The 25256-nt window shown below is 20.4% G+C and overlaps 3 protein-coding genes across 3 annotated transcripts; all 3 read left to right on the top strand.

The window, feature by feature from the left end:
- Positions 1 to 3845: 3845 nt before the first annotated feature.
- LOC128951524 (uncharacterized) lies at positions 3846 to 6931 on the top strand. Its single transcript, XM_054296772.1, has 8 exons — positions 3846 to 3957; positions 4029 to 4101; positions 4244 to 4322; positions 4416 to 4678; positions 4820 to 5652; positions 5775 to 6049; positions 6131 to 6373; positions 6749 to 6931. The coding sequence occupies exons 1-8, from the start codon at positions 3855 to 3857 to the stop codon at positions 6929 to 6931; spliced, it is 2052 nt and encodes a 683-aa protein (XP_054152747.1). The 5' UTR covers positions 3846 to 3854.
- A 2847-nt stretch (positions 6932 to 9778) lies between these two features.
- LOC128951523 (uncharacterized) lies at positions 9779 to 10577 on the top strand. Its single transcript, XM_054296771.1, has 2 exons — positions 9779 to 9834; positions 9931 to 10577. Exons 1-2 carry the CDS (start codon positions 9819 to 9821, stop codon positions 10575 to 10577), a joined length of 663 nt encoding a protein of 220 aa, XP_054152746.1. The 5' UTR covers positions 9779 to 9818.
- A 5434-nt stretch (positions 10578 to 16011) lies between these two features.
- LOC128951522 (putative mediator of RNA polymerase II transcription subunit 26) lies at positions 16012 to 20056 on the top strand. Its single transcript, XM_054296770.1, has 11 exons — positions 16012 to 16124; positions 16351 to 16416; positions 17038 to 17065; positions 17187 to 17215; positions 17481 to 17537; positions 17610 to 17708; positions 18050 to 18206; positions 18311 to 18480; positions 18602 to 18652; positions 18797 to 19110; positions 19187 to 20056. Exons 2-11 carry the CDS (start codon positions 16374 to 16376, stop codon positions 20054 to 20056), a joined length of 1818 nt encoding a protein of 605 aa, XP_054152745.1. The 5' UTR covers positions 16012 to 16124; positions 16351 to 16373.
- Positions 20057 to 25256: the final 5200 nt, after the last annotated feature.

Genomic DNA, 25256 nt, shown 5'->3' with positions numbered 1-25256 from the left:
TGAAATTTATTATTTTTCAAATAATTAAATTAAATTAATTAAAAAAAACTATAATTTTTTCTAAAATTAATAATTATTAATAAATTAATACTTTTTCTAAAATATACAAATAGTTAACTTATAAATAACTTTCTACCGTTATTTGACCCATATTTTTGTTTAGATATTTTTTAATCTAATGTATAGCTTGAGGATAGACTAGACATACGATAGACATATATTATGATAGAGAGAGAGAGAGAGAGAGAGAGAGAGAGAGAGAGAGAGAGAGAGAGAGAGAGAGAGAGAGACTAAAGGGCATTAAAAACACGTTATGATATAATATCAGATTAATTACTCAATTAAATTAATTTATTTTTTATTAATAATATTAATAATATTATTTTATGCTAACTTAAAACAAATCAATTGGTTGGGTGTGTAAACTGTGAAAAGTTCAATGTATTTAAATATCATATATATTTATTTATGTCTTATATAATAATTTCTAATTTTAATATATAGTGTAAATATAATAATTTTAATATTTATAATAATTTCATAGTAAATGATTTCCTATTTGTTTTTATTGTTTTTTTGTAATAATAATAATAATATGTTATTTTGATGATTGTGTTAATTATTATTATTGATCAGTAAATTATTTTACTTTCGCTTTATATGTTTATGTGTAATGTTTATGTGTTTGTAAATGTATGTATAAATCATTTAATAATAATAAGTTATTATAATACTAAGTTTTTATATAATTTGTGAAAATCTGATTTGAAATAATTTTCATCTATAATTCAATAGATATATAAATTATTTTTTGGTTAAATAATAATGCAAAAGGTTTGAGTAGTTATCTATTTATATCATTGTAACGATTAATAATACAAATAATCTTTAATATATTTAATTACTGAATATTATTTACAGTTTATTCATAAATAATAATATTTAATAAAAAAAATATTAATATTTGTATTTTATTAATTATTTTAAGTTGAATTATAGTAATAATATAATTGTATAAAAAATTTAATAATAAATTTAGTTAGATTATGATTATATTTTTTAAAATAAATATTTAAAAGTATGTTTATAAAATAATTAAAATGTAAACTTATAGAGTGTTGATAGTAGCCCTAAAAAAGTATTATATTAAACTTAAATATATTAATATTAACTTAATAGACAATATTTACAGTTTACTAATAGTTTATTTTTTGTTAATTTATTTTAATTATAAATTCTAATAAAATTTATTACATTATTAAATAACTAATAATAAAAACTTAATTAATTTCTTAATAATAATAATAATAATATATATAACTTTAACTAACTATAGTATATATACATATTTTTCAAACTTATTTATACTGTCACCCCCCCCCCATCACACAGATACTAGTACTATCATGTATAGTGCACACATGTCTGGCCATTTACGGACATACCAGCTACGACATGTTATACGGGGCACCGGTAGCCCATATGGAACGTACGGAAGTGAATCTGGTATATAAAAATCATCAGGATCATCATCAATCATTGGTTAAGGTACCCTATGAAAATCAGCCAGTTCATATGACATTCATGAGCGAAACATCGCCAGTACACGTGGATCAGAAACATAAGCCCAGGGAACCGGTATATAAAAAGTCGAAATCAATAGATGAACCGCATGTATTGCATCATACAGTGTATAAGCCAGTGGTACAGGAGCTACGGGAAATGATTAAACCGAAACGTAAAGTTATTCAAGTAATCAAACCGGTTAAGGAGGAAGTGGTTACTAAAGTACATAAGGCTGACGAGCACAGGGAGGACATGGATGGTAAAGATAACGGTCGTCCATATAATAGTGATAATATAGATTATGGATATGGTGGACGACTAAATAAAGATAGTGGAACTACTAATAACAATAATAATTACCATGATAATAATAATAATAATGGCGGCAATATCAATTTTAATTATCAATATCATGTTCAACATAATGATGGTGCTGGTGGTGGTGCAGGTGCTGGCTATAGTAGTTATGCAAGTATGGGTCATGGTGCTCCTGGTGCTGGTGCTAGTATTGGTACTAATGATTATTATGCCAACCCATCATCTGGTTATGTACACCAACCGCAACAATATAATGAAGCAAATGGTGGACATTATCCTAAATATTCAGCAGTGTTTACTGTAGACAACGGTATTATAAAACAACAATATTAAGTAATAAAATGTATAATAAATTAAATATTATTTTTTTTTAATTTTATATTTATAAAGTATTCATTTATAATATATATTTATATTTATATTTAAAAAAATCAACAAATGTTTTATTAAAATAATATAATAATAATTATTACAATAATGATTAATATAAAAAATATTTATTTACTTTTATATTTTATTGATATCAAATAAAATTGTTTTTAAAAAATAATTTTAAAAAAAGTGAAGTGTTTTTTAAATGAAATTGTAGTACACCCTAGCTAAAATAATATTTTTAACAAAATTATTATATCTATTTTATATTAAAATTATTAAATTACAGTTATTTTGAAAATTTTAAAACATCATTATTATTTTTATATTAGTATAAGTAAATTTTAATTAATAAATATAAAAATTTTATCTCTCTAATTAAATAAACATATAATATGTAATATATTTAATATTATAAAATTAAATGAATTTATTTATAGTTATTTTGAATTAATAGATTATTATGTCATTTATATAAAGTTATACTTTTGAGTTTTGACATGTATTTGTTATTATTTTTAATGAATAATACTTACAGTTTGATCATTAATTTTACTAACAATTAACTAATTATTTACAGTATTATTATTTACATTACATGTACATTATATTATGTATACATGTATATTAATAATATGATAATAAAATTAATTAATATATCATAATTATAAGTAAAAATTTATTTGAATTATATATATATTAATTTATAAAATAATTAAAATTTCGAGTTTCTAGAGTATCTAATAATAATATATTTAAATTTTAATATAATCATCTTTTTCTAATATATGATTTTTACAGTTTGCCAATAATTATGATTAAAATAATTTTATCATTTTTTTAATGATAAGTTTTTTTTTACTATTTTTGAAATAATTTTAGTTTCAATTAGTTTATTTATTTATATAAATATAAATTTCAAAATAACTATTTTATTATTCATTCAAACACCTGAATGTAATAAAGAGTTAAAATTTTATCATATATTTAATATTATCATATAATTTGCACATTTTTAATATATATATATAATGAATTTATATACTTATACATTATTTTATCAAAATAATATTAACTGTTTACTTATTTATCATATCTATTTTATTTATATACGATAAAGTAAAATAAGTAATTTAACAACAACAAAAATTACTTAGTTTTTTAATATGAAATATTAAAAAATCAAATAAATACATTATATTAGCAAATTATAATAAAACACGTAATATTTGTTCAATAATATAAATATTTTATTAAATTAATTGTGTTTTATTTTTGTTATTAAATAATTTCTATAAACTAATTTTATTATTAAATGGTGTAATACTATTAATAATAAGTATATTTGATATTATTATAATCTCAATTAAACTTATAAATATTTTTTTAAAGGAAACTTATTAACAATAAAAAATAGTGTAATAATAGATAATAAAAAAAACGTTATACCATTTAATACGTAATTAATTAAATAATTTTTTTTATGAGTTATTACAGTCTATTGTTATATTGATAACTTATTATTTCATTTTATTATTATTTTTATTAGTGTAACATTGATTTTTTTTTATTTTGTTGTTGTTGAAAAATAATAAAACATGAGTTTTTTATTTAAAAAATTAAAGTTTAAAAAATATTACAATAAGACCAAGCGTCAATTGACAAATTTGTATTATTTGCCAAAATTTAATCGCTTATTAAGTAATTAATTAATTTATACCGAAATAAAACAAATATTATTAATTAATTATTATTATATTATTATTGATTAGCTATGTTAACAATTGAGGACAATATGGATATCATTGATCAGATATGTGATACAATCAACAACAAAAATGTCAAGTAAGTAAAAAATAGTAATATATATATATATATATATAAAATACATTATTTCAAAATTTTAAAAATGTTTTTTTTGTTTAAAAAAATATTATACCAATAAAATTACTATTAAAAAAATGTGTCGCCATATTTTATTTCAAAGGTCAAAGTACGCTATTAAAGCTATTGAAGATATGATGTTATATAACGATGACCTTACCGTTAAATTAGCGGCACTTAATGTACAGTATATCAGATATTTTATAAATAAAAATAATTTTAAATAACAAACAAACAAACAAAACATTAACTATTTTTATGTATGTTTTATTTAGCTTTTAGATGCTTGCCTGAAAAACTGTGGCCAACCGTTTCACTTTGAAGTGTTAACCAATGATTTTAATCATACATTAGTTGACATTAGAAATCTGTTTAAACCAACAAACAATTTGGCAATTGAACACAATATATTATCCTATATTGATAATTTCAATCAAAATTATTATGATTATTATACAGCCCTAAATGATCTAATCGATATAGTTGACTTATTGATCGACCAGGTGACATCATCATTGAACGTCCAAACTAACAAATTGTATGGTATTTTTTTAAAAGTTGTAATGTATAATTTATATTGTATTTCATAATAATATAAATTTTAAGTAGTAATTAATAATTTATTATCACTGATATCTATGTGTATATATATATACTGTATGTGTGTGTATGTATGTAGACGTTATGGCGACCTTGGTGATGGTGATGGTGATGGTGATGGTGATGGTGATGGTGATGGTGATGGTGATGGTGATGGTGATGGTGATGGTGATGGTGATGGTGATGGTGATGGTGATGGTGATGGTGATGGTGATGGTGATGGTGATGGTGATGGTGATGGTGATGGTGATGGTGATGGTGATGGTGATGGTGATGGTGATGGTGATGGTGATGGTGATGGTGATGGTGATGGTGATGGTGATGGTGATGGTGATGGTGATGGTGATGGTGATGGTGATGGTGATGGTGATGGTGATGGTGATGGTGATGGTGATGGTGATGGTGATGGTGATGGTGATGGTGATGGTGATGGTGATGGTGATGGTGATGGTGATGGTGATGGTGATGGTGATGGTGATGGTGATGGTCAAGCACAGGTAGCCGAAACGGTAGTCAATGATAATCAAAATGACCATAGAGTTGATCGTCCATCAGTATCGTTGGAACAGTCAGATAATTATAATAATAATAATGATAGCGATAACAGTGATCTACAGGAGCGCCGATTTCGTATCTATTGTCCAAATTACGATCCGATAGTATCGGAAGCCGATAGTCTATCACTGACCGCCACTTTCAGGGAAGTGGTAGACAATTGGTCAGACAATACAGTCGATAGTCATATGATTTTGTCAGTAAAGTCTAGTCGTTTGATAAACAGAGAAAACTACCGAAAATTGTCATTAGTGGTGACGGCCAACACTGTCGACGATAAACAGGCATTGATTATGGCAGCCAAACGACAGGGTATTACATGTAAACAATATGATCACCAAATGCATCAAAATAACGGTAATAATAATAATATGAATAATTAAAAATTATAAAAAGTATAAATTTGGTGACTTATTATAACTTATATTTTAATAATTTTTAAGTAATTAATTAATAATTATTATTATTTTATTGAACAGTTGTCTACTGTAAGCTATGTTTGACAGATATAGCGAAAAACAAATGCCAACAGTTTGCCCGCAACTGTCGACACGTGTTTTGTCGGGTATGTTTGGCCCAGTATTTGGACAGTAAGATAGCTGATGGTTGGATAGATAATATCAACTGTCCCGACAACCAGCGATGCAACAGTAAGGCATCGTATGAGTTGATATGTCGACTGTTGAGCCGTAAATCGCTGGTCAGATATTATAAACTGTTGGTCAAGAAAACTGTAGATACTATGGATGATATGGTAATTATATATATATATTTGTAAATATATTATTATTATTATTATTATTATTATTATATATATATATATTTGTTATAATAGGCCTATTGTCCCAAATGTAACGATTCGGTTGAGATCGACACCAACCGTATGTATGGCTATTGTCTGGATTGCGATTACGCGTTTTGCACGGGTTGTAGCCGTAAATATCATGGCCGGCAACGCACGTGCATTGAGGTCAACGACGATCGGGTTAAACGGCAACACGCGGTCGAAAATCGCGAATCAGAAGAGTTTATTCGCACGCATTTCAAACAGTGTCCCAAATGTCGGATACGGTGTGAGGTTAGTGTCAATTATATCTAAAATAAAAATTAAATAGTATTTTATTTGTTAGAAATATAGTATAATTTTTTTTATAATAAATATATAATAATTTTATTGAAATAAATATATAATAATTTTATTGAAATAAATATATAATAATTTTATTGAAATAAATATATAATAATTTTATTGAAATAAATATATAATAATTTTATTGAAATAAATATATAATAATTTTATTGAAATAAATATATAATAATTTTATTGAAATAAATATATAATAATTTTATTGAAATAAATATATAATAATTTTATTGAAATAAATATATAATAATTTTATTTATTTATTTTTGTTTTTGAAAATATTTATTGTTGTGTTTATCTTAAAATTAGAAAATTGATGGCTGCAATCATATGCAATGTAAAATGTGCATGGTACATTTTTGTTGGCTATGTTTGGATGATATTACTGATAATGAACAGGTTCAATTTGAACACTGGTCAGCTAAATGTAAACTATTTGATTATAACGATAGTGATGATGAAAGTGATGACAATAATGACGCTGATATTTAATTAAAACTAATATTTATAAAATATATATATATATATATAAGTTTTAAAAATGTATTTAAAATGTTTGAAACATAACATAAAAATATAAAAAGATAATTAATAAATAACTTTTGATTTTCTAATAAAGTAACAGTAATTATTGAATTTTCTGGTAAATTGTTATTTATTTATTTTTAATTACTAATTTTTTAACTATTAATACTAAGTAGACATTTCATACTACCGGTGCTGTTGTCACCACCATATCGCTGCCTCCGCCGCCAGTATTGACATACACTTATCGGCGGCCGTAAGCCAACTGGCGATTGGCCTCAACAGACCCTATCGTTACCAACACGTTTGTCGTACAACCGGTAGCTGTCGGTCAAAATTGTTTAGTTGGGTCAACCCATTTGACCATATCGTCGGTCACTGTCACTGGTCTGACCACACGATCTCACCAGTTGTCTAATAGTGGCCATCACTTCCACCCACGACGACGGCGGCAACACTTTGCTAGTGTCCAGTCCTCTGATGATTGACTTGTAATCATTACCAGAGTGTTTGTGGTGACCACTTTTTCCGTCGGCTGCCAATTGCCGTCCGATCTTTTTTTGTTGCCATTGTTTCCGGTTATTATTATTATTAATACTTATACTGTATTTATAAGCTCTATCTTAAAATCAGACCGCATCAGACTCCCGACTCATAATGTTTTGTGAATAACTATTAAACTATATTTTTAATTAAAAAATGACCAATGGCAAAGTTATAGATAATTTTAAACTGGATATATTTATAATTAATTATTTTATATTTACTCTTATGATTGGCCAGATAATTGCACCTCTTTTAACTGGTCTGATGCAATTATCTGGCCAATCATAAGAGTAAATAAAAAATAATTAATTATAAATATATTTAGTCTAAAATTATCTATAACTTTGCCATTGGTCATTTTTATATTAAAAATATAGTTTAATAGTTATTCACAAAACATTATGAGTCGGGAGTCTGATGCGGTCTGATTTTAAGATAGAGCCGTATTTATACTGTAATAACTTTATACTACTACTAATAATAATAATAACTAATAATTTCAATGTCAAGTTACACATACATTAATGTAATGTTTGAGTTTATTATCCAATTATTAATTAATTAATTAATTAATTATATTAACTATAAATGATTAATATATTAATTTAATATAAATTTACAATTACATTAATTTTGATGTCAATTCAATAAATTTATTTTGTAAATGTTTTATTTAAAAATAACTATTAATTATGATAAATCTACAGCTATATTAAAAAACAAGTTTTATTATAATGATATATTATATATGTTATATAATTAGTAAATGTAGATAAAATAAGTATAAAAAAATAAGATAAAAAATTATATTAATATTTAAATTTAATTAATACTGTATATATTGTACAGGTGGTACTGTTTTGTATATAGAAACAGATTTTATAATAAATCAAAATTGATAAATATTTATTTTTTTTATAAAATAAATTAATTTACTAAACTAGCTTATTATTTAATAGCACAATATTATTAAGATATAATACTAAAGCTATTATAAACTTTATTATAAGTTTTTACTTATATAATGGTAATATATTTTTTAATTTCTTTAAATGTTTTAAATTTTCTAGCACTTTAATATGTTATATAAATATTTAATAAAATATAATTAAATAAATATTTTTAACTTGTATTAGTAAATAAAATGTGATATTTTTTTAAAAAATACAACAAAATAACTTTAAAAAATAAAATTTTATAACATTTAAATAAATGATTATATTATAGAATAAATTAATTATTATATTATAGTATAAATTAATTATTATATTATAGTATAAATTAATTATTTTATTAAATATTTTTTTACAAAAAATATATTATAAATCATAAACATTATATTTATATATATATAAATAACATATAATACATATATAAATTTATATATATATATATTTAAATAGTAAAATAGTTAGTAATATAACATTTTAGCATTTATCTATATATTTTAGTTTATATAATTACTATTATTAAAATGTTTTAAATAGTAATTGTAATAGATACTTAATTATTATATATAATCTTAATATTACTTATCTATAATTTATTATAAAAAAATAATTTAATTTTGTGTTCTTTAATGTGTATTAATTATTATTTATAATAATTACTTAATTGTTAACCCTATATTTTTAATAATCTATTAAAACAAAAATATTCAATTAATTATTTATTAGTTTATTTTTAGATTTAATTTCAATTATTTATTTATAAAATTAATTAATTAATTAAATTTTTGTTTCTTTTATGTTATTTTGTTGTTATTTTTTTCATCCTCTGCTAGTTTTCATGTGTAAAAACAATTAGTTTTTTCAATATAAATAAATACTGTATTAAGACATTTAAATGCTTACGTCAATAAAATAAATGTCTTAAAAACTAATTAATAAAAAATTAATTAACAGTTTTTTTTGTCATATAGTGTCAGTTTTATCAGTAATAATAAAAAAACATTTTTAAATGACGTAAACAATTATTACAAAAAAAAAATTCAAACAATATTAAATTTAAATATTAAAATAGTTAATCAAAATATTTCATAAATTGACACGTCTATAATTATTATTATTGTTAAACATCATAAATAATATATAAATAGTTAAGTATTTAATTGATAGGCAAATAAAATTGTATAAAAGCTACCGAAAAAAATATATCTTAACATTTAAAATATATTTTAATAATAATTATTACATTATTATTACTATTACTAAATTAAATAAGTTATTATTAATAAAAATTAATAATTAAAACTTATTATAAAACAATGAAATTAATAAACAGTTTACTGTTAACAACACTAGTCATAATGGGACTTATCTATTGTATGTATTAATTTTTAAAAAATATTTTTTTAAAATTATTATTTACTAATTATTATTATTTGATAAACTATTGAATACAAACAAACAAACAAACAGTAGGACCGGTATCTACTATAGATGTCAAGTTTGATTTGGTCAGTATATTCAAACGTAATGGTCTAAACCAAATGGCCGACGAGTTTCAGCAACAATTGGATGAATTGGGCGCAGATTTGCGTCAATTTTTCAACGATTTAGCCGCCGATCCCATCGATGATCTGGACTATGCCATTGGCCAGGATGTCGATATTATGATAACCGTATTACATGACGATCTCATACTGTTTGAACAAAATCTACGTAAAGCTGTTAGCGATGAGTTAGCCGACAGTTTGAACATTGTTGTCAAACTGTTAGAAAAACTTAAGGATACTATTAAACAGTCATTTGATCAGAGAATCAGTGGCCAAAATCGGCCGAATCAGTCACTCTATGGTCACAATAGTTTGTCAAAAGTAATTAAATTATTGGCCGCTTCAATGGGCAGTGAGCTAACCAAGGAATTGGAGCATAATTTTAGCCGATTTCTCAATGAATTATATCGGGAAGTGGGCATCGGTTTTGATGAGGCCATAGATGACCAGTTGAACAGATTAGGCGGTAGAGATAAGTTACCCGAAAAATATCGATATCTCATTGATTTTGATAAACAATGGGATCAATTGTTTGGACAAATTCAACAAACATTTAACAAATTAATTTAGTTGATTATGAAATTGAATTGTCTGTTATTATATCTTAAAATATTATTCAATAACTATAATAATTGTTATTAATATAATTGTAAATTATTATATTGTACTTTATTTTAGATAATTAATAAATGTTTAAATTTAATTATTACAAAATGTTTATAATTTATTTTTTTATATAGTAGTTGATTGTATATATTTTGTATAAAATATGCATTAATACTAATAAAAATAATTATTATAATAAATATTATTATAAATAAGTATTATTAGTAGTAGTAGTATTAGTATACAATAGTTATAACTATCTATAAAAAAATTGTAAACTAGTTTTAGTTAAAATAATTAATTTAATTTCATGTTTCTATAAATTGTCTATTTAAATTGTTTAGTTAATTAATACAAAATATTTTTTGTTGTTATTTTCTATACATCCATAGATTGCATACACTATTAACATGAAATAATTTTTAAATAAAGTAATTTTAGCCATTAAGTTTCATGCATTTATCTAATCAATATATAAAATTTGTATAATAACATTACCGGTAAACTTAAATATTAAACACTTTTTTTTAGTATTAGTATTTATATATAACTGTTGTGCTAATTTTTTAAAAAAAATATATTTTAAATAATTATAAAACAAGAGATTATAAATATTTATATGCAAATAATAAAAAAATATAATATAATAGTAGATAATAAGTAAAATTGTTTTTTTAAATTTATTATTTAATAATTAAAATAACAATATATAACATTATATAGATTGCGAAAAATTATAAAATTATTTTAATTTTTAATAATAGGATTAATAGGTTAATAGGATCTTTAAAAAAAATTATCATCAAATTTTTATCACAATATGATAAATTTAAAATAATATTGAATAATAAAAATTTAGTACACATTATAACGATATTTTGTAAATAGCATTTTGCTTATAATTATTGTAATTATTTATATTATTATTGAATAATTAAATAAAAAGATTTTTTTTAAAATCTTTCACTTGTATTAATAGCAAATAATATGCGAAACATTAGATAAAATAGTAATTATTGATTATTATCGGTAAAACTTAATAACTAATAACATTTAATTTGATCGATGCTTACGTCAATAAAATAAATGTCTTAAATATTAAGTAATAAAAAAATTTAATTAATTAAAAAAATTAAATAACAGTTTTAGCCTACTGTACTTTATTTTATAAAAATTTTTTTAGTTAATTAATAAATGTTCAAATTTAATTATTACAAAATGTATTTTTTTTGCTGTTTTTAATTTATTTTAAATTTTCTATGCAGCCATCGATTTCATATATTTTCTAATAAAATATGCATTAATAAAATAAAAATAATAATTATTATTATAATTATTAGTATACAATAGTTATAACTACAGTATTTATACAAAAATTGTAAATTAATTTTAGTTAAAATAATTAATTAATTTCTTGTTTCAATAAATTGTTTATTTAAATTGTTTAGTTAATTAATACATGTTCAAATATAATTAATACAAAATATTTATTGTTATTTGTTGTTTTATTTGTTGTTATTTTTTATATAACATATTTATATATTTTTTTGTAGATTGCATACACTATTAACATGAAATAATTTTTTATATAAAGTAATTTAAGACATTAAGTTTCATACATTTATATCAATATATAAAACGCAAATTTAAACTTAAATATTTTATTTTTAATTAATAGGATAACGTTAATTAAATTTCTTTTACAAAATTATCATCAAATTTTTTTTAACACAATATGATAAATATAAAATAATATTGAATAATAAAAATTTTGCACACATTATAATGATATTTTGTAAATTGTATTATTATAATTATTTATATTATTATTGAATAATTTAAGAAAAATTTTTAAAAAATCTTTCACTTGTATAAATAGCAAATAATTAAAACATAAGATAAAATAGTAATTATAGATTATTATCGGTAATTATTGAAAAAAATAAAAACAAATTTTCATGGTAAAAAATCATAAAAAATAGTACCAGTTAGTTAAAAAAAATTAAATAATATCAATCAATATACTGTATTAAACACTACAGGGTATTATTATTATAAAAATTTACTAAAAAAATATGCCTATTAGTTGAATTAAATATGTGAAATATATCATCAAAAAATAATAATATTAGTAATTATTATATTAGACTTTATAGTATACTTTATAGTACTTTAAAAATTATTATCATTATTTAATGTCTATTAATTGTAAATTTAAAAATAGATTTATTAATTAGATAAATTTGGTAACCAATAATTTAAAAAAAAATTACTAACATTAGCTAATATATTTGCACATTGTTTAAGTTTATTTATTAAAATAAACAATAATTATTATAATAAAAATATTAAATTAATTGTTTATTAGTATGATTTTTCTATAAATAATTTTTTTTGTAAAATAAACAATGTAATAAATCATTTAATCTGCGCAATGATTACGTAAATACAGTAATAAAAATGTCTTAAATAGTTTGTATTTTGAAAAAATCATTAATAAAATTTATTTAACAGTTTAGGCAATTTAATGTTCAGTTTTATCACCAATAAAAAACAACAAATAATTAACAAAAAAATTCAAACAATACTGTATTAAATTTTTCTTTAAAAAATAAAATATTTCAATAAATCACACTATAATTATTAAACATCATAAATAATCAAATTAAGTATTGAATTAATAGTCTAATAAAATTGTATAAAAGCAACCAAAAAAAAAGTATTTTCACATTTAAAATATATTTTAATAATAATTTATAATAATATTATTATTATTGATATTATTATTGTTACAAACATAAAAAAATATTAAATAAGTTACTGTTAGTAAATTTACTAATTAAAACTTATTAATTAAACAATGAAATCAATAAACAATATACTGTTAACAACATTAGTCCTAATGGGACTTATCTATTGTAAGTATTAATTGAAAAAATAATATTTTTAATTATTATTTACTAATTATTATTATTTGAAAAAAACTATTGAATACAAACAAACAAACAGTAGGACCGGTATCTACAATGGATGTCAAGTTTGATTTTGTCAGTATATTCAAACAAAATGGCTTAAACCAAATGGCCGACGAGTTTCAGCAACAATTGGATGAATTGGGTACAGATTTGCGTCAATTTTTCAACGATTTAGCCGCCGATCCCATCGACGATCTGGACTATGCCATTGGCCAGGATGTCGGTAAAGTGGTTACCGTATTATACGACGATGTAGTACTGCTTGAACATAGTCTACGTAAAGCTGTTAGCGATAAATTTGCCATCAATTTGACAACAGTTGCCAAACTGTTAGAAAAACTTAACTCAAATATCAAACAGGTATTTGAACCGCGAATCAGTGGCCATAATCGGCCGAATCAGTCTATCTATCGTAAGAATAATACTATGGGATCAATGTTTCAACAATTGTCTGTCTCATTGGGCAATGAACTGACCAGTGAATTGAGGCCTAATTTTGGTCGTATGCTTTGCGAACTATACAGGGAATTGGGTCTGGCTTTTGATGAGGCATTGGATGAACAATTGAATAGATTGTCGCCACCCGGTGCTGGTGGTAGAGCTCAGTTACCTGAAAAATATCAATATCTTATTGTTTTTGATAAACATTTGGATGAATTTATGGAACAAATTGAACAAACTTTAAGTAAATAAGTTTTAGTTTATTTTATATTTTATTATTATTATTATTATAATTATTATATGTATAATATTATTCAATAAATTATTATATATATAATAATTATTAATAATTTTTTTAATTACCAACAAATTAATACTTACTTATTAATATTTTTGTTTAAATGCTAAATACTTAATTAAAATTAATTGTTATTGATTTAAATGTTTGATGTAATAATATATAGTTATATACAGTTAATAAAAATAAATTTATAATATAATAATAGATAAAAAATTTTTTTTTATAATTTAATAGTTTAAATATAGTTTATAAATAACAATAAATTTTATACAGATTGTGAAAAATTATTGTAAATAAATGCATTTATTTTTTTTATTTAAATCTTTTTACTATAAAATTCACTTATTTTATCGAAAACAATGTTTTATTGAAAAAACACAAATTTTTTGAATTTAAAAAAAATATTATTAACTATTATCTATTTTTTAGTCATAACTAACAAACATAATACTCAATTAAAAATAATAGTAATACTAATTAAATTTCATATATATAAAAAAAAGTTTAAACTTAATGACTGCTTGTATTTAATAGTTAAAAAATAAACGTTTATTTAATAATTTATATATAATTTTAATTACTGTTTTGTCTATAAAATGTAAACTATGTTCGACTTATATACCGTAAAAAAAATCAGATGCTATTTATATTGTAAAACAATATGATCAACAAAAAAACATCAAAATAACGGTAATAATAATAATAATATGAATAATTAAAAATTATAAAAAGCATAAATTTGATCATAACATATATTTTAATAATTAATAAAAATTTATTATTATAATTAATTAATTAACATTAAATATTTTGTAACTATTATATATTATTATAGAAACTTTTTCTAAATTAAGTATTATTTTTTTTTAATTTTAAAAATAACAATCTTAGTTAACAAAAGTTTTTTTAACCATAAATAATTTTAAAAAAAGTGTAATTTGATACAATAGACCCGATTTATGTAAATTAGTTATATTAATTTAAAGATTGGTGTTAAAAAATAACTTTATTAAATTAATTGCGCATAATATTATAATAATAATATTTAATAAATAAAATTATTTAATAAATAATGATAATAATTAATAAATACTATTTTGATATTTCGAAATTATTATTTTCTATAAATTAAATAACATTGAATATAATTACAGTTGTTTATTGCAATCTATAAACTATTTAATTTAATTATATTTAATTAAAATTAATAATTTATAAATATTTTTGTATTTTTAATAAATATATTTATAAATTATGTGAAAACAAAAGCTAATAATGATTATAATGAATAACTTATTGATTTTCTAAATAAAATAACAGTTATAATTGTTTTTTTTAAATATTTTATTTAAACATAATTAATTTGCAATATTTTCATATCCTGTTTTGTATTATTAATAAAAATATCATAAAATAATAGATAATAAATATATAAAATAATACAACTTTATACATTTATTATATATATATGAAATTATACAAATTTATACATTTATTAAATATATAATTTGAAAAATTTTTCATCATAAACATAAACCTAAATAAAAAAAAATATTTATAATATAAATAAAAATATTATCAATTACTGTCTACGTGCTAATAAAAATGTTGATAAAAAAATTTTAGTATCTAAAATCAGGTTATTTTTATAATAATGCAATAAATTAAATATTTTAGTTGCAATGCAAAAATACAAAAGTTAGTTGTTAATATAAAAATTTTTTTATAAAAATATATTTGTATTTATTTTATTCACTCAAAAAATGGCTGAAAATTTAAATGATAATTTTTAAGGTTTATTTAATTAATATATAATTTAAATATTTAATATTTTTATTTAAATAATAAATATATAATATACTATAATTTAAATACACGTGTTTTTTTGTTAATTGTGTTTTTTTCAAAAAAAAATTAGATGATCTAGCAAACAACATTATTGATAATAAATAAGATAATTTTTTAAGTTATTTTTTAATTTGTTAATTATTTATAGTTAATGTTTTTTAAATTTATCTAGCAAAAAAATTTTTAGCAACAAATATGCCAAAAACTAATAACAATGATCAACGGGCAAATAGATCAAGTAAAATTTTTATTAATTTTATTTTTATTTTGTTATTTAATTTTAAAATTAAATTTTTTTATATATTTAAATAATATTTTAATTTAATAAATAACTTTGTTTATTTATAATATCTTTAAATGTTAGCTAAATATTATAATGTTGCAATAAATATAATATTTATAAAATATATCTATTGCAACATTTTTTTATTTATTTTAAATTAACTGCTATATTACAACAACATAAAATAAAGTTAGTAACATAAATTGAATAAAATTAAATAAAATAAAAATTAACATTTATAATATACAGTATTTAAAATGTTTAATAAGTAAGTAAAATGTATAAATATATACGGAATAAAATATATTTTGATATCAATTTTAATATTATTTTATCAATTACTGTGTTTACGTGCAAATAAAATTGTTGATAAAAATCAGTCTCCAAAAAAAAATTATTTTCAATAGTAATGCAATAAGTTAAAATATTTTTGGTTGCAATGGAAATAAAAAGTTAGTTGTTAATAAACAAAAAAATTTTTTAATAAAATATAAAATTAAATATATATATAATATATACTATAATTTAAATACATAATTATTGTATTAATTAGTTGTATTTTTTTTATAAAAGTAGATGATCTGGCAAACATCGGTGATAATAAGTAAGATAAAAAATAAGTAATTTTTAATATATCAATTATTTATAATCAATATTAAAATATGTTTTTTTTAAATATTTATCCTACTAAAAAATATTTACCAACAAATATGCCCATCAACTAGTAACAATGATAATCAGGAAAATAAATCAAGTAAAAAATTTATTACTAATATTTTTTATTATTATAATTAAAATTTTACTCATATATCAAAATAATATGTTAATTTAATATAGAATTTTGTTTTATTTTCTAATATTTTTTAAAATGATAGCTAAAATAGTTAGTAAAATATTAAAATATGACAATAAATATTATATTAATAAAATATATAGTGCTAAAACATATTATTTTATTTATTTTAAATTATCATATATATAACATTTCTTATTTGATCAATTTATATATTTAAATATAGATGCAAATAAAAATGTCGTTTCGGACATATCTAAAAATAGCGTCCATAAATCTAAAGGTAAAATCTAATGTAATAATAATTTTTTTATTGTATTTTGTTAAATATTTTTTGTTTTGTTTAAAAATTAAGGTGCTATACCCAAACAAAATAAAACAGTCAACCAAAATCAAAACAATAATACTATTGATAATAATAACATTAATAATGACAATGATTTGAAAACATTGAGTAAGTTTATAAATTTAAATAACAAAAATTCAACTTAATATATATAATTAAACCATAATAATAATTATTTATATTATTTTCCATAATATACTTAATGAATAAAATAAACTGTATATTAGCAAATCAACAAAATTAAGCTAGTATATATATATATATATAATCAACATGAAAACTTGTATGATATAAATAGTATCTATGATATAAATTTTAATAAGTTTAATATAATTTCATAATTATATATATATATATATATAAATAAGTTACTGATAGTAATACAAAATTTTTGATTTAATAATTTAGTTTTGATTTATTGTTTTTTGTTAATTTTTATATATAAATAGCAGATAAATCAAAAATAAATGTTTCAAAAGAGCGTAAAATAATTGACAAAAAAATGGCCGAATATTCACATTTAAATTTAGACAGAATTACCTTGATAAAATTAATTAAAAGTGAGATCAATGATGATAAGTTAAGAAAAAGCAAAAATCAATTAAGGTAAAATATAGTTATATATATATATAGTTTCTAATATAAGTGTTAAAAATATTTAACTAGAATATAAATAAATAATAATAATATTATTATTATTTTTTTACCAGTTTAAAATCTAGTAAAAATAAACAATTTAAACAATTAGTGAATAAATTAATTGAATCAGCCCGGGATCCAAATAATCCCAATGTATTGTTGAACCGGAATCCTGAATATTATGAACAACAGGCAAATGAAATAATAGAAAAACAATTTAACAATAATGATAATGATGATGGTAATATTAATTTTAATTTTATCAATTTTATTTATAAATGTTATACATGAAAAATTAATACTAATAATAATAAGTAATGAAAATTTTTTATTTAAAACAAAAAATTTATTATATTATTTAGATGAACAAGCACAACTTGATGAAATAATTGCTATAAGTAGTGTTGATCTAGGTAAAATAATTAAATTTTTAATAAATTTATGAATTATTTTTTTTATTATTATTTATTTTATATAATTAAAAATATTTAGCACTTATATTATAGTATATATACAGTATATATATATATATAAATATATATTTTTTTATATCTTAGATGATGATAGTGTTCACAACAAAACTAATTCAACACATTTTCGATGCAAATTATGTAACAATAGATATCCTAATGATTGTGCCGTTGATTATGGTTGTCATCAGCACCTGTATTGTCGGGACTGTATACACCAATTGATGACCAATGCCATCAATAATAATTGTATTGAACCACTGGTATGTCCTAAAATCAACTGTTCAATGGTGGCCACTAGACAACTGGTGAAGGATATTGTGGGCGTAGAGTTGTACAATCAATACAATCAACTTATGATTTTGGTTGACATTAGTAATATGGATAATACTGATAATACGGTAAATAAATAATAATTAATATTTTTATATGTTATCTAAAGTTATTTTTTTGTCAATAATTTTGTATTTATTTCAGTATTACTGTCCAAATACTGACTGTACGGCTGAGATAGTTGTCGACAATATTGAACAATCAATGGCTGGAAACTGTTGGAAATGTGATCAAACATTTTGTACGATATGCCTAAAATCGTATCATCCGGAAACTGATTGTAGTTTTGATAATAATATTGATGGTATTGAACGGGAACAGGAACAGAAACGGGAACGGGAACGGGAACGGGAACGGGAACGGGAACGGGAACGGGAACGGGAACGGGAACGGGAACGGGAACGGGAACGGGAACGGGAACGGGAACGGGAACGGGAACGGGAACGGGAACGGGAACGGGAACGAACAAGGGCAATGGCAATGACAATGGCAAGGGAACGGGAACGGGCAAAAGATAGGGAACGGGCAAGGTCAATGGCAAGGGAACGGGAACGGGAAAAGGAACGGGAACGGACAAGGGCAATGGCAATGGCAAGGGAACGGGCAAAAGATAGGGAACGGGCAAGGTCAATGGCAAGGGAACGGGAAAGGGAACGGGAAAAGGAACGGGAACAGGAACAGGAACAGGAACAGGAACAGGAACAGGAACAGGAACAGGAACAGGAACAGGAACAGGAACAGGAACAGGAACAGGAACAGGAACAGGAACAGGAACAGGAACAGGAACAGGAACAGGAACAGGAACAGGAACAGGAACAGGAACAGGAACAGGAACAGGAACAGGAACAGGAACAGGAACAGGAACAGGAACAGGAACAGGAACAGGAACGGGAACGGGAAAATCATAGAAATAATAATAATGGAAATGAACAAGGTCGATTTGTAAATATAGCACTTATTGTGTCATATTGTGCATTAGGAGCAATGATTATTTTTGAGTTTATAAAAGGATAATATTTAATAATATAAACACAAATATTATATATTAATACTTTAAAAAAAAACAATTGTCTTATAATTTGGAAATTATAATTACTAATAATTACTTAAATATATTATAAAATAGTTATTATTAATTGCTAAAATAATAATTACTGTATATATAAAAATAATGTATAACTTTTAGTTTACTAAATTGCGCTTAAAAAAGTAACATTTTATGAGTTGCATAATATATTAAACTGATTATATTTTTTTATAACATAACATATAAAATATAAATATTACTTATAAACTATGAATTATTTAAATTGTAATCAGTTTTGTCCGGATTTAAATTATATATATATATATATATATATATATAAAACAATATATTAAAAATTAAAGTGATTTATTATATTTTTCTGAAAATTAAAACATATGAGTAAAAAATTTATTTTTATAATTTAGTTGATGTATAATAGTAATACTGTATTATATAGTAGTCTAAAAATTAAATAGTCATTATTTTTAAAATAATCTATAAAATCAATTAAAAATAAACATAAAAACATAATAATTGATTTAATATTAAAACTATTTTTTATAAGTAATTTAATTAACTTTTAGTGAATTATGTATAATTAACAATTTTATTATAGTTTAATTAAGTTAACTTAGAATCAATTAGTTTTATAAATGTTCATAAATAATATTGTATAATATTTGTAATAAATATGAAGTTTTAAAAACTTATTTTACTTTAAAAATTTTAAAAATATTTTATATCATATAATCATCGGACAAACTGTAGAAAATAATATTATCTAAAAAATTATTTATGAAATTAATTAACTTATTAGTTATACCATAAAATAATTATTAAGTTATTGATTAATTGAAATGCAAATAATAAAATTTTTTATTGAAAACAAATTTTTTCTGTAGTATTATTTTAGATTAAAACAATATATATATAATAAAATCAAACAAATATCATTGAATTTTGATTGAAAAAAATTATGTAAATTTAGAATTTTTAAAAATTTAAGGAAATTATATTTTAGTCCATTTTTTGCCATTAGTTTTCAAGTTCTATTGAATTCTGACGATCTCTTAATGATTTTTCAAGTAATGGATACATATATTTCCAATTTTTTCCCAACTTTTTATCTTCCGGATAATCAATGGAACGTTTTTGTTGTTGTTGATGATGAGCATATGGTCCCCAAGTTTTAGGATTGCCACCCAACAATTTGTCTTTCGGTGTATCGATAGAATGTTTTTGTTGAAAATATCTTAATGTTGTTTTTTCTCCACCCAATAATTTATCTTTCGGTGTATTAATAGAACGTTTTTGTTGTTGTTGATGATGAGCATATGGTCCCCAAGTTTTTGGATCTCCGCCCAACTTTTTATCTTTTGGTGTATCAATAGAACGTTTTTGTTGTTGTTGTTGATGATGAGCATATGGTCCCCAAGTTTTTGGATCTCCACCCAACTTTTTATCTTTTGGTGTATCAATGGAACGCTTTTGTTGTTGATTATGACCATATGGTGACCAAGTTTTTGGGTCCGCACCCAATAATTTATCTTTTGGTGTATCGATAGAACGTTTTAGGTGATGATGATGAGCATATGGTCCCCAACTTTTAGGATCTCCACCCAACAATTTATCTTTCTGTTGTGATTCCCGAGAATCGGTGTCTTCTTCTTCATCAATCAGTATTTCGGGTCTACTTTTTCGGCCATCAATTGGTTGAAACAAAGTTAGAACAACTATTGGAGAAATTAGTAAAATTATAAATTTCATTATTTATATTTTAGTTTAAAATAAAATTTATTTAGTTTTTTTACAACTTATTGAAAAAAATAATAAATTTTTTACTAGTTAGTTAATTTTAATATGTTAAGCGAGCCAGTATTTATACCATTATTTTTTGAATGATAAATTAACTTGTTTATTCAAAAATACAATTTAAATATGTTAATCGATATTAATTTTTTTTAAATTAATTACTTTTTTAGAAAAAAAACTTGAATTAATCAATTTATTAAAAAAAATTTGCACTTATCTTGTTTTATTTAATATTAAAAATAGTTATGTTGAATATATTTTTAAAATATATACCATATGCTAATTCATATAAATTTTATGTAAAATTAATAGTAATATAAAATCTTATAAATTATGATTTTTATTAAAAAATACAAAAGTTTTATAAAATATTTTAATATTTTTAATAATATTATAATATCCGAAACTAGAAATAAATGATTGCAAACATTATATTTTTATAAAATATATTTTTCAAATAAAAAAATGCCACTATTAATAAACTTGTGTTTTATTTTTTTTTTGTAATTTAAATATACATTTTTTTAAATTTTTTTTTATTTTTAGATGTAATAAAAAAATAATTACTATTTTTATAAATAAATTCATAATATATATATATATTATGTTAATTAAAATTAAAATTTATTTATTTGTATTTAATAATTACTAACATTTATTTTAATTTATTTAATTAAGTTACTTAAATTAAAAAAAAAGTTTTTTAGTATAATTTAATTAAAAAGTTTCATTTAATATATGATTTTTATTGTAAAATATTTGAGTAAATTTTATTGAAAAACATATTTTTAAAAATACTTTACAATATTATAATTATTAGTTAATTTTTATTAAACAACTAAAAGATTATTTTTATAAATAAAGTTATTTAAATAAAGTATTATAAAATTTATAATTGCTTAATATTGTAAAAAAAATTAAATAAATTATTTTTTACAAAAAACCATAAACACATGTATTTATTGGCAATAATTTAAAGTGTCATAAATGTACCTAATTTTTTTGGTTTTTTAATTTTAAATAAAATATCATAATTTTAAATAAAATGTCATAATTTTATATGAATAGTGTAATTAATTTCATTATTAAAAAAATAAATTAAAGCATAAATTTTTACATTTACACATTTTCATTATTAATTATAAAATTTTTTTGAATACATTTACATTGAGCTACAAATGCATATTACATATTAAATTATAATAAAGTCTAAAGTATATATTATATTAATACTAGATTTAAAAAATTATGTATTATTATATTTAATTTTTTTTAATTAAAAGTTAATGTATTTATTTATAATTTGAAAATAACAATCTTAATTATCACAAGATTTTTTTTAACCATAAATAATAAGTATTTTTTTGATTGGACTCAATTTTTGTCAATTATTTATAAAAATTAAAGGTGGTGTTAATAAAATAACTCAATTAAATTAATTGCGTACAATATTATAGTAATAATATTTAATAAATAAAACTATTAAATAAAAATAATATATGATAATTGTAGAAATCTCACACTAATATGTTATTTTAAAATTATTATTTTCTATAAGTTAAATAATATTAAATATAATTACAGTTGTCTATTGCAATCTATAAATTATATTATTTGATTTTTTTTTGTGTAATAAACAAAGTTTGTATTGAATAAATTGTATTTAATATTATTTACTAATCTGCCATTTTTTACTTTTATATATAAAATGTATTGTTTGATCAGATAAATTAATTTTTTATTTTTTAAAAATAATTATCGGGTTATAAAAGAATATTTTTATAAATAATTCATAATTAGTTATTAAACCTAAAAGTTTAAATTTTAGACAAATTAATAAATGAATTTTTTCTCCAATCAATAAGTTTACAGTTTATTTTGTTTGTTAAAAATTATAGAATAAAAAAATTATTAATAATGAAAATATCGACTATTTATATAATATTTATTATTTAGAAATAATTCAATTATTCTATTAAAACTAAAATACAGTTTTATAGATAAATTTTTAATGAATTTGATTTATTTGATTAACTAATATTTAAAAACAACAAAAATAATCAAATGTCAAAGTTATAAATAAATTTTTTAACTAAAATACCGAAAAAATTTAGTTGATATGATATTTCATGTAAACAATATTTAATTCATTAAAATATTGAATTAAAAAAATAATAGAAATAATGATTAAATTTTATTAAAAAAGAAAGTTTATAGTTAATGATTGCTAGCATTGCCATTGGATAGCTTTCGGTCAGTGTATAAGTTAGGAACAATTGTTCACTTGAAAAAATTTTAGGTCCACCAGGGAGCAATAAATTGTATTATGAAAAAACAACTAAGTAAAGATAAAATATATAATTCAATTTTAATATCTTATAATTTACCAAATTTTTAAAAAACAATTTTCAATTTTACCTGAAATAAATGTGATTTGTGGTATGTTAAAATTTATTTTTATATTTATTTTTATGTTAATTTTCTTTATTTTTTAGGATCAAATGAAATAATTAAATTTGTAAATTATATGCAAAAAAAGTAATGTTATGCAATTGTATAGTTACTACACAACGTATGGTTTAACACATTATTATCTATAAATAATTATATTTAGAAATGTTTTTTTAATTACCCAATATTTCCTGTTTTATCCATACAACTAAAAGACAAAAAATCATTTAAATATTTTAAATTTGTTAAGGGAAAAGGCTATAGTTAACACATTAAAAGAAAATAATTAAAAAAAATTTCTTGTGTTCAAAAAATATTTATAAAAATGTTAAAATTTTTATAAATGAAAATAAATCTAAATATTTTACTTAATTATATTAGATAATTAACTAAATCTGATAACTATGAAAAGTATATAATAAAATAAATATAGAAATTTTAAAAAATAATTTAATAACTGACATAAAAACTTATTGTTCCTAGCTCTAAAAATTATTTGTGTTTTCAAAACAAATTACCCACTACCAATAATTCTGATACTATGAATTCAGTCATAAAAAGGCATAAGTTGATTATAAATTAAACTATAGACAATTTATTGTTAATTTTATATAAATTACAAAACTATTATTTATATGAGTTTTACAAATCTAATTTAAATTAAAAGATTAAATTAACGAACACTATCCAAAAGATTATAAAATTATCTGTAAACATAAATTAAAAAATATAGATGAAATTTTAATTATTGAAGAAAAAATACCTACAGATGAAATTTTTATAAATAAGTCAATTATATTTTTTTGATTTAGCAAAATTACATTTAAAAAATGATGAAAAAATTCTAGGCGATTCAGGATTTATAGTTAATGTAAAAGACAATAACAATAAAATAACAAAATTTAGTATAACTATTTCCTTCAC

This window comes from Oppia nitens, unplaced genomic scaffold, assembly GCF_028296485.1.
Source record: "Oppia nitens isolate AA-2021 unplaced genomic scaffold, nextdenovo-longstitch-racon4-pilon3 scaffold1_pilon_pilon_pilon, whole genome shotgun sequence".
NCBI classification, from domain to species: Eukaryota; Metazoa; Arthropoda; class Arachnida; order Sarcoptiformes; family Oppiidae; genus Oppia; species Oppia nitens.
Note: the sequence above shows the minus strand (reverse complement) of the source record. Positions and strands in the feature narration are given on the sequence as shown.

Excerpts from the sequence above, each read along its gene's own strand:
- LOC128951522 (XM_054296770.1), top strand. The coding sequence starts at position 16,374 with ATGCCAAAAACTAATAACAATGATCAACGGGCAAATAGATCAA. Across the intron at positions 17,066-17,186 it reads GCAAACATCGGTGATAATAA|TAACAATGATAATCAGGAAA; the intron begins GTAAGATAAAAA and ends CCCATCAACTAG. Across the intron at positions 18,207-18,310 it reads AAAAGCAAAAATCAATTAAG|TTTAAAATCTAGTAAAAATA; the intron begins GTAAAATATAGT and ends TTTTTTTACCAG.
- LOC128951524 (XM_054296772.1), top strand. The coding sequence starts at position 3,855 with ATGAGTTTTTTATTTAAAAAATTAAAGTTTAAAAAATATTACAATAAG. Across the intron at positions 3,958-4,028 it reads AAAATTTAATCGCTTATTAA|CTATGTTAACAATTGAGGAC; the intron begins GTAATTAATTAA and ends ATTATTGATTAG. Across the intron at positions 6,050-6,130 it reads TAGATACTATGGATGATATG|GCCTATTGTCCCAAATGTAA; the intron begins GTAATTATATAT and ends TTGTTATAATAG.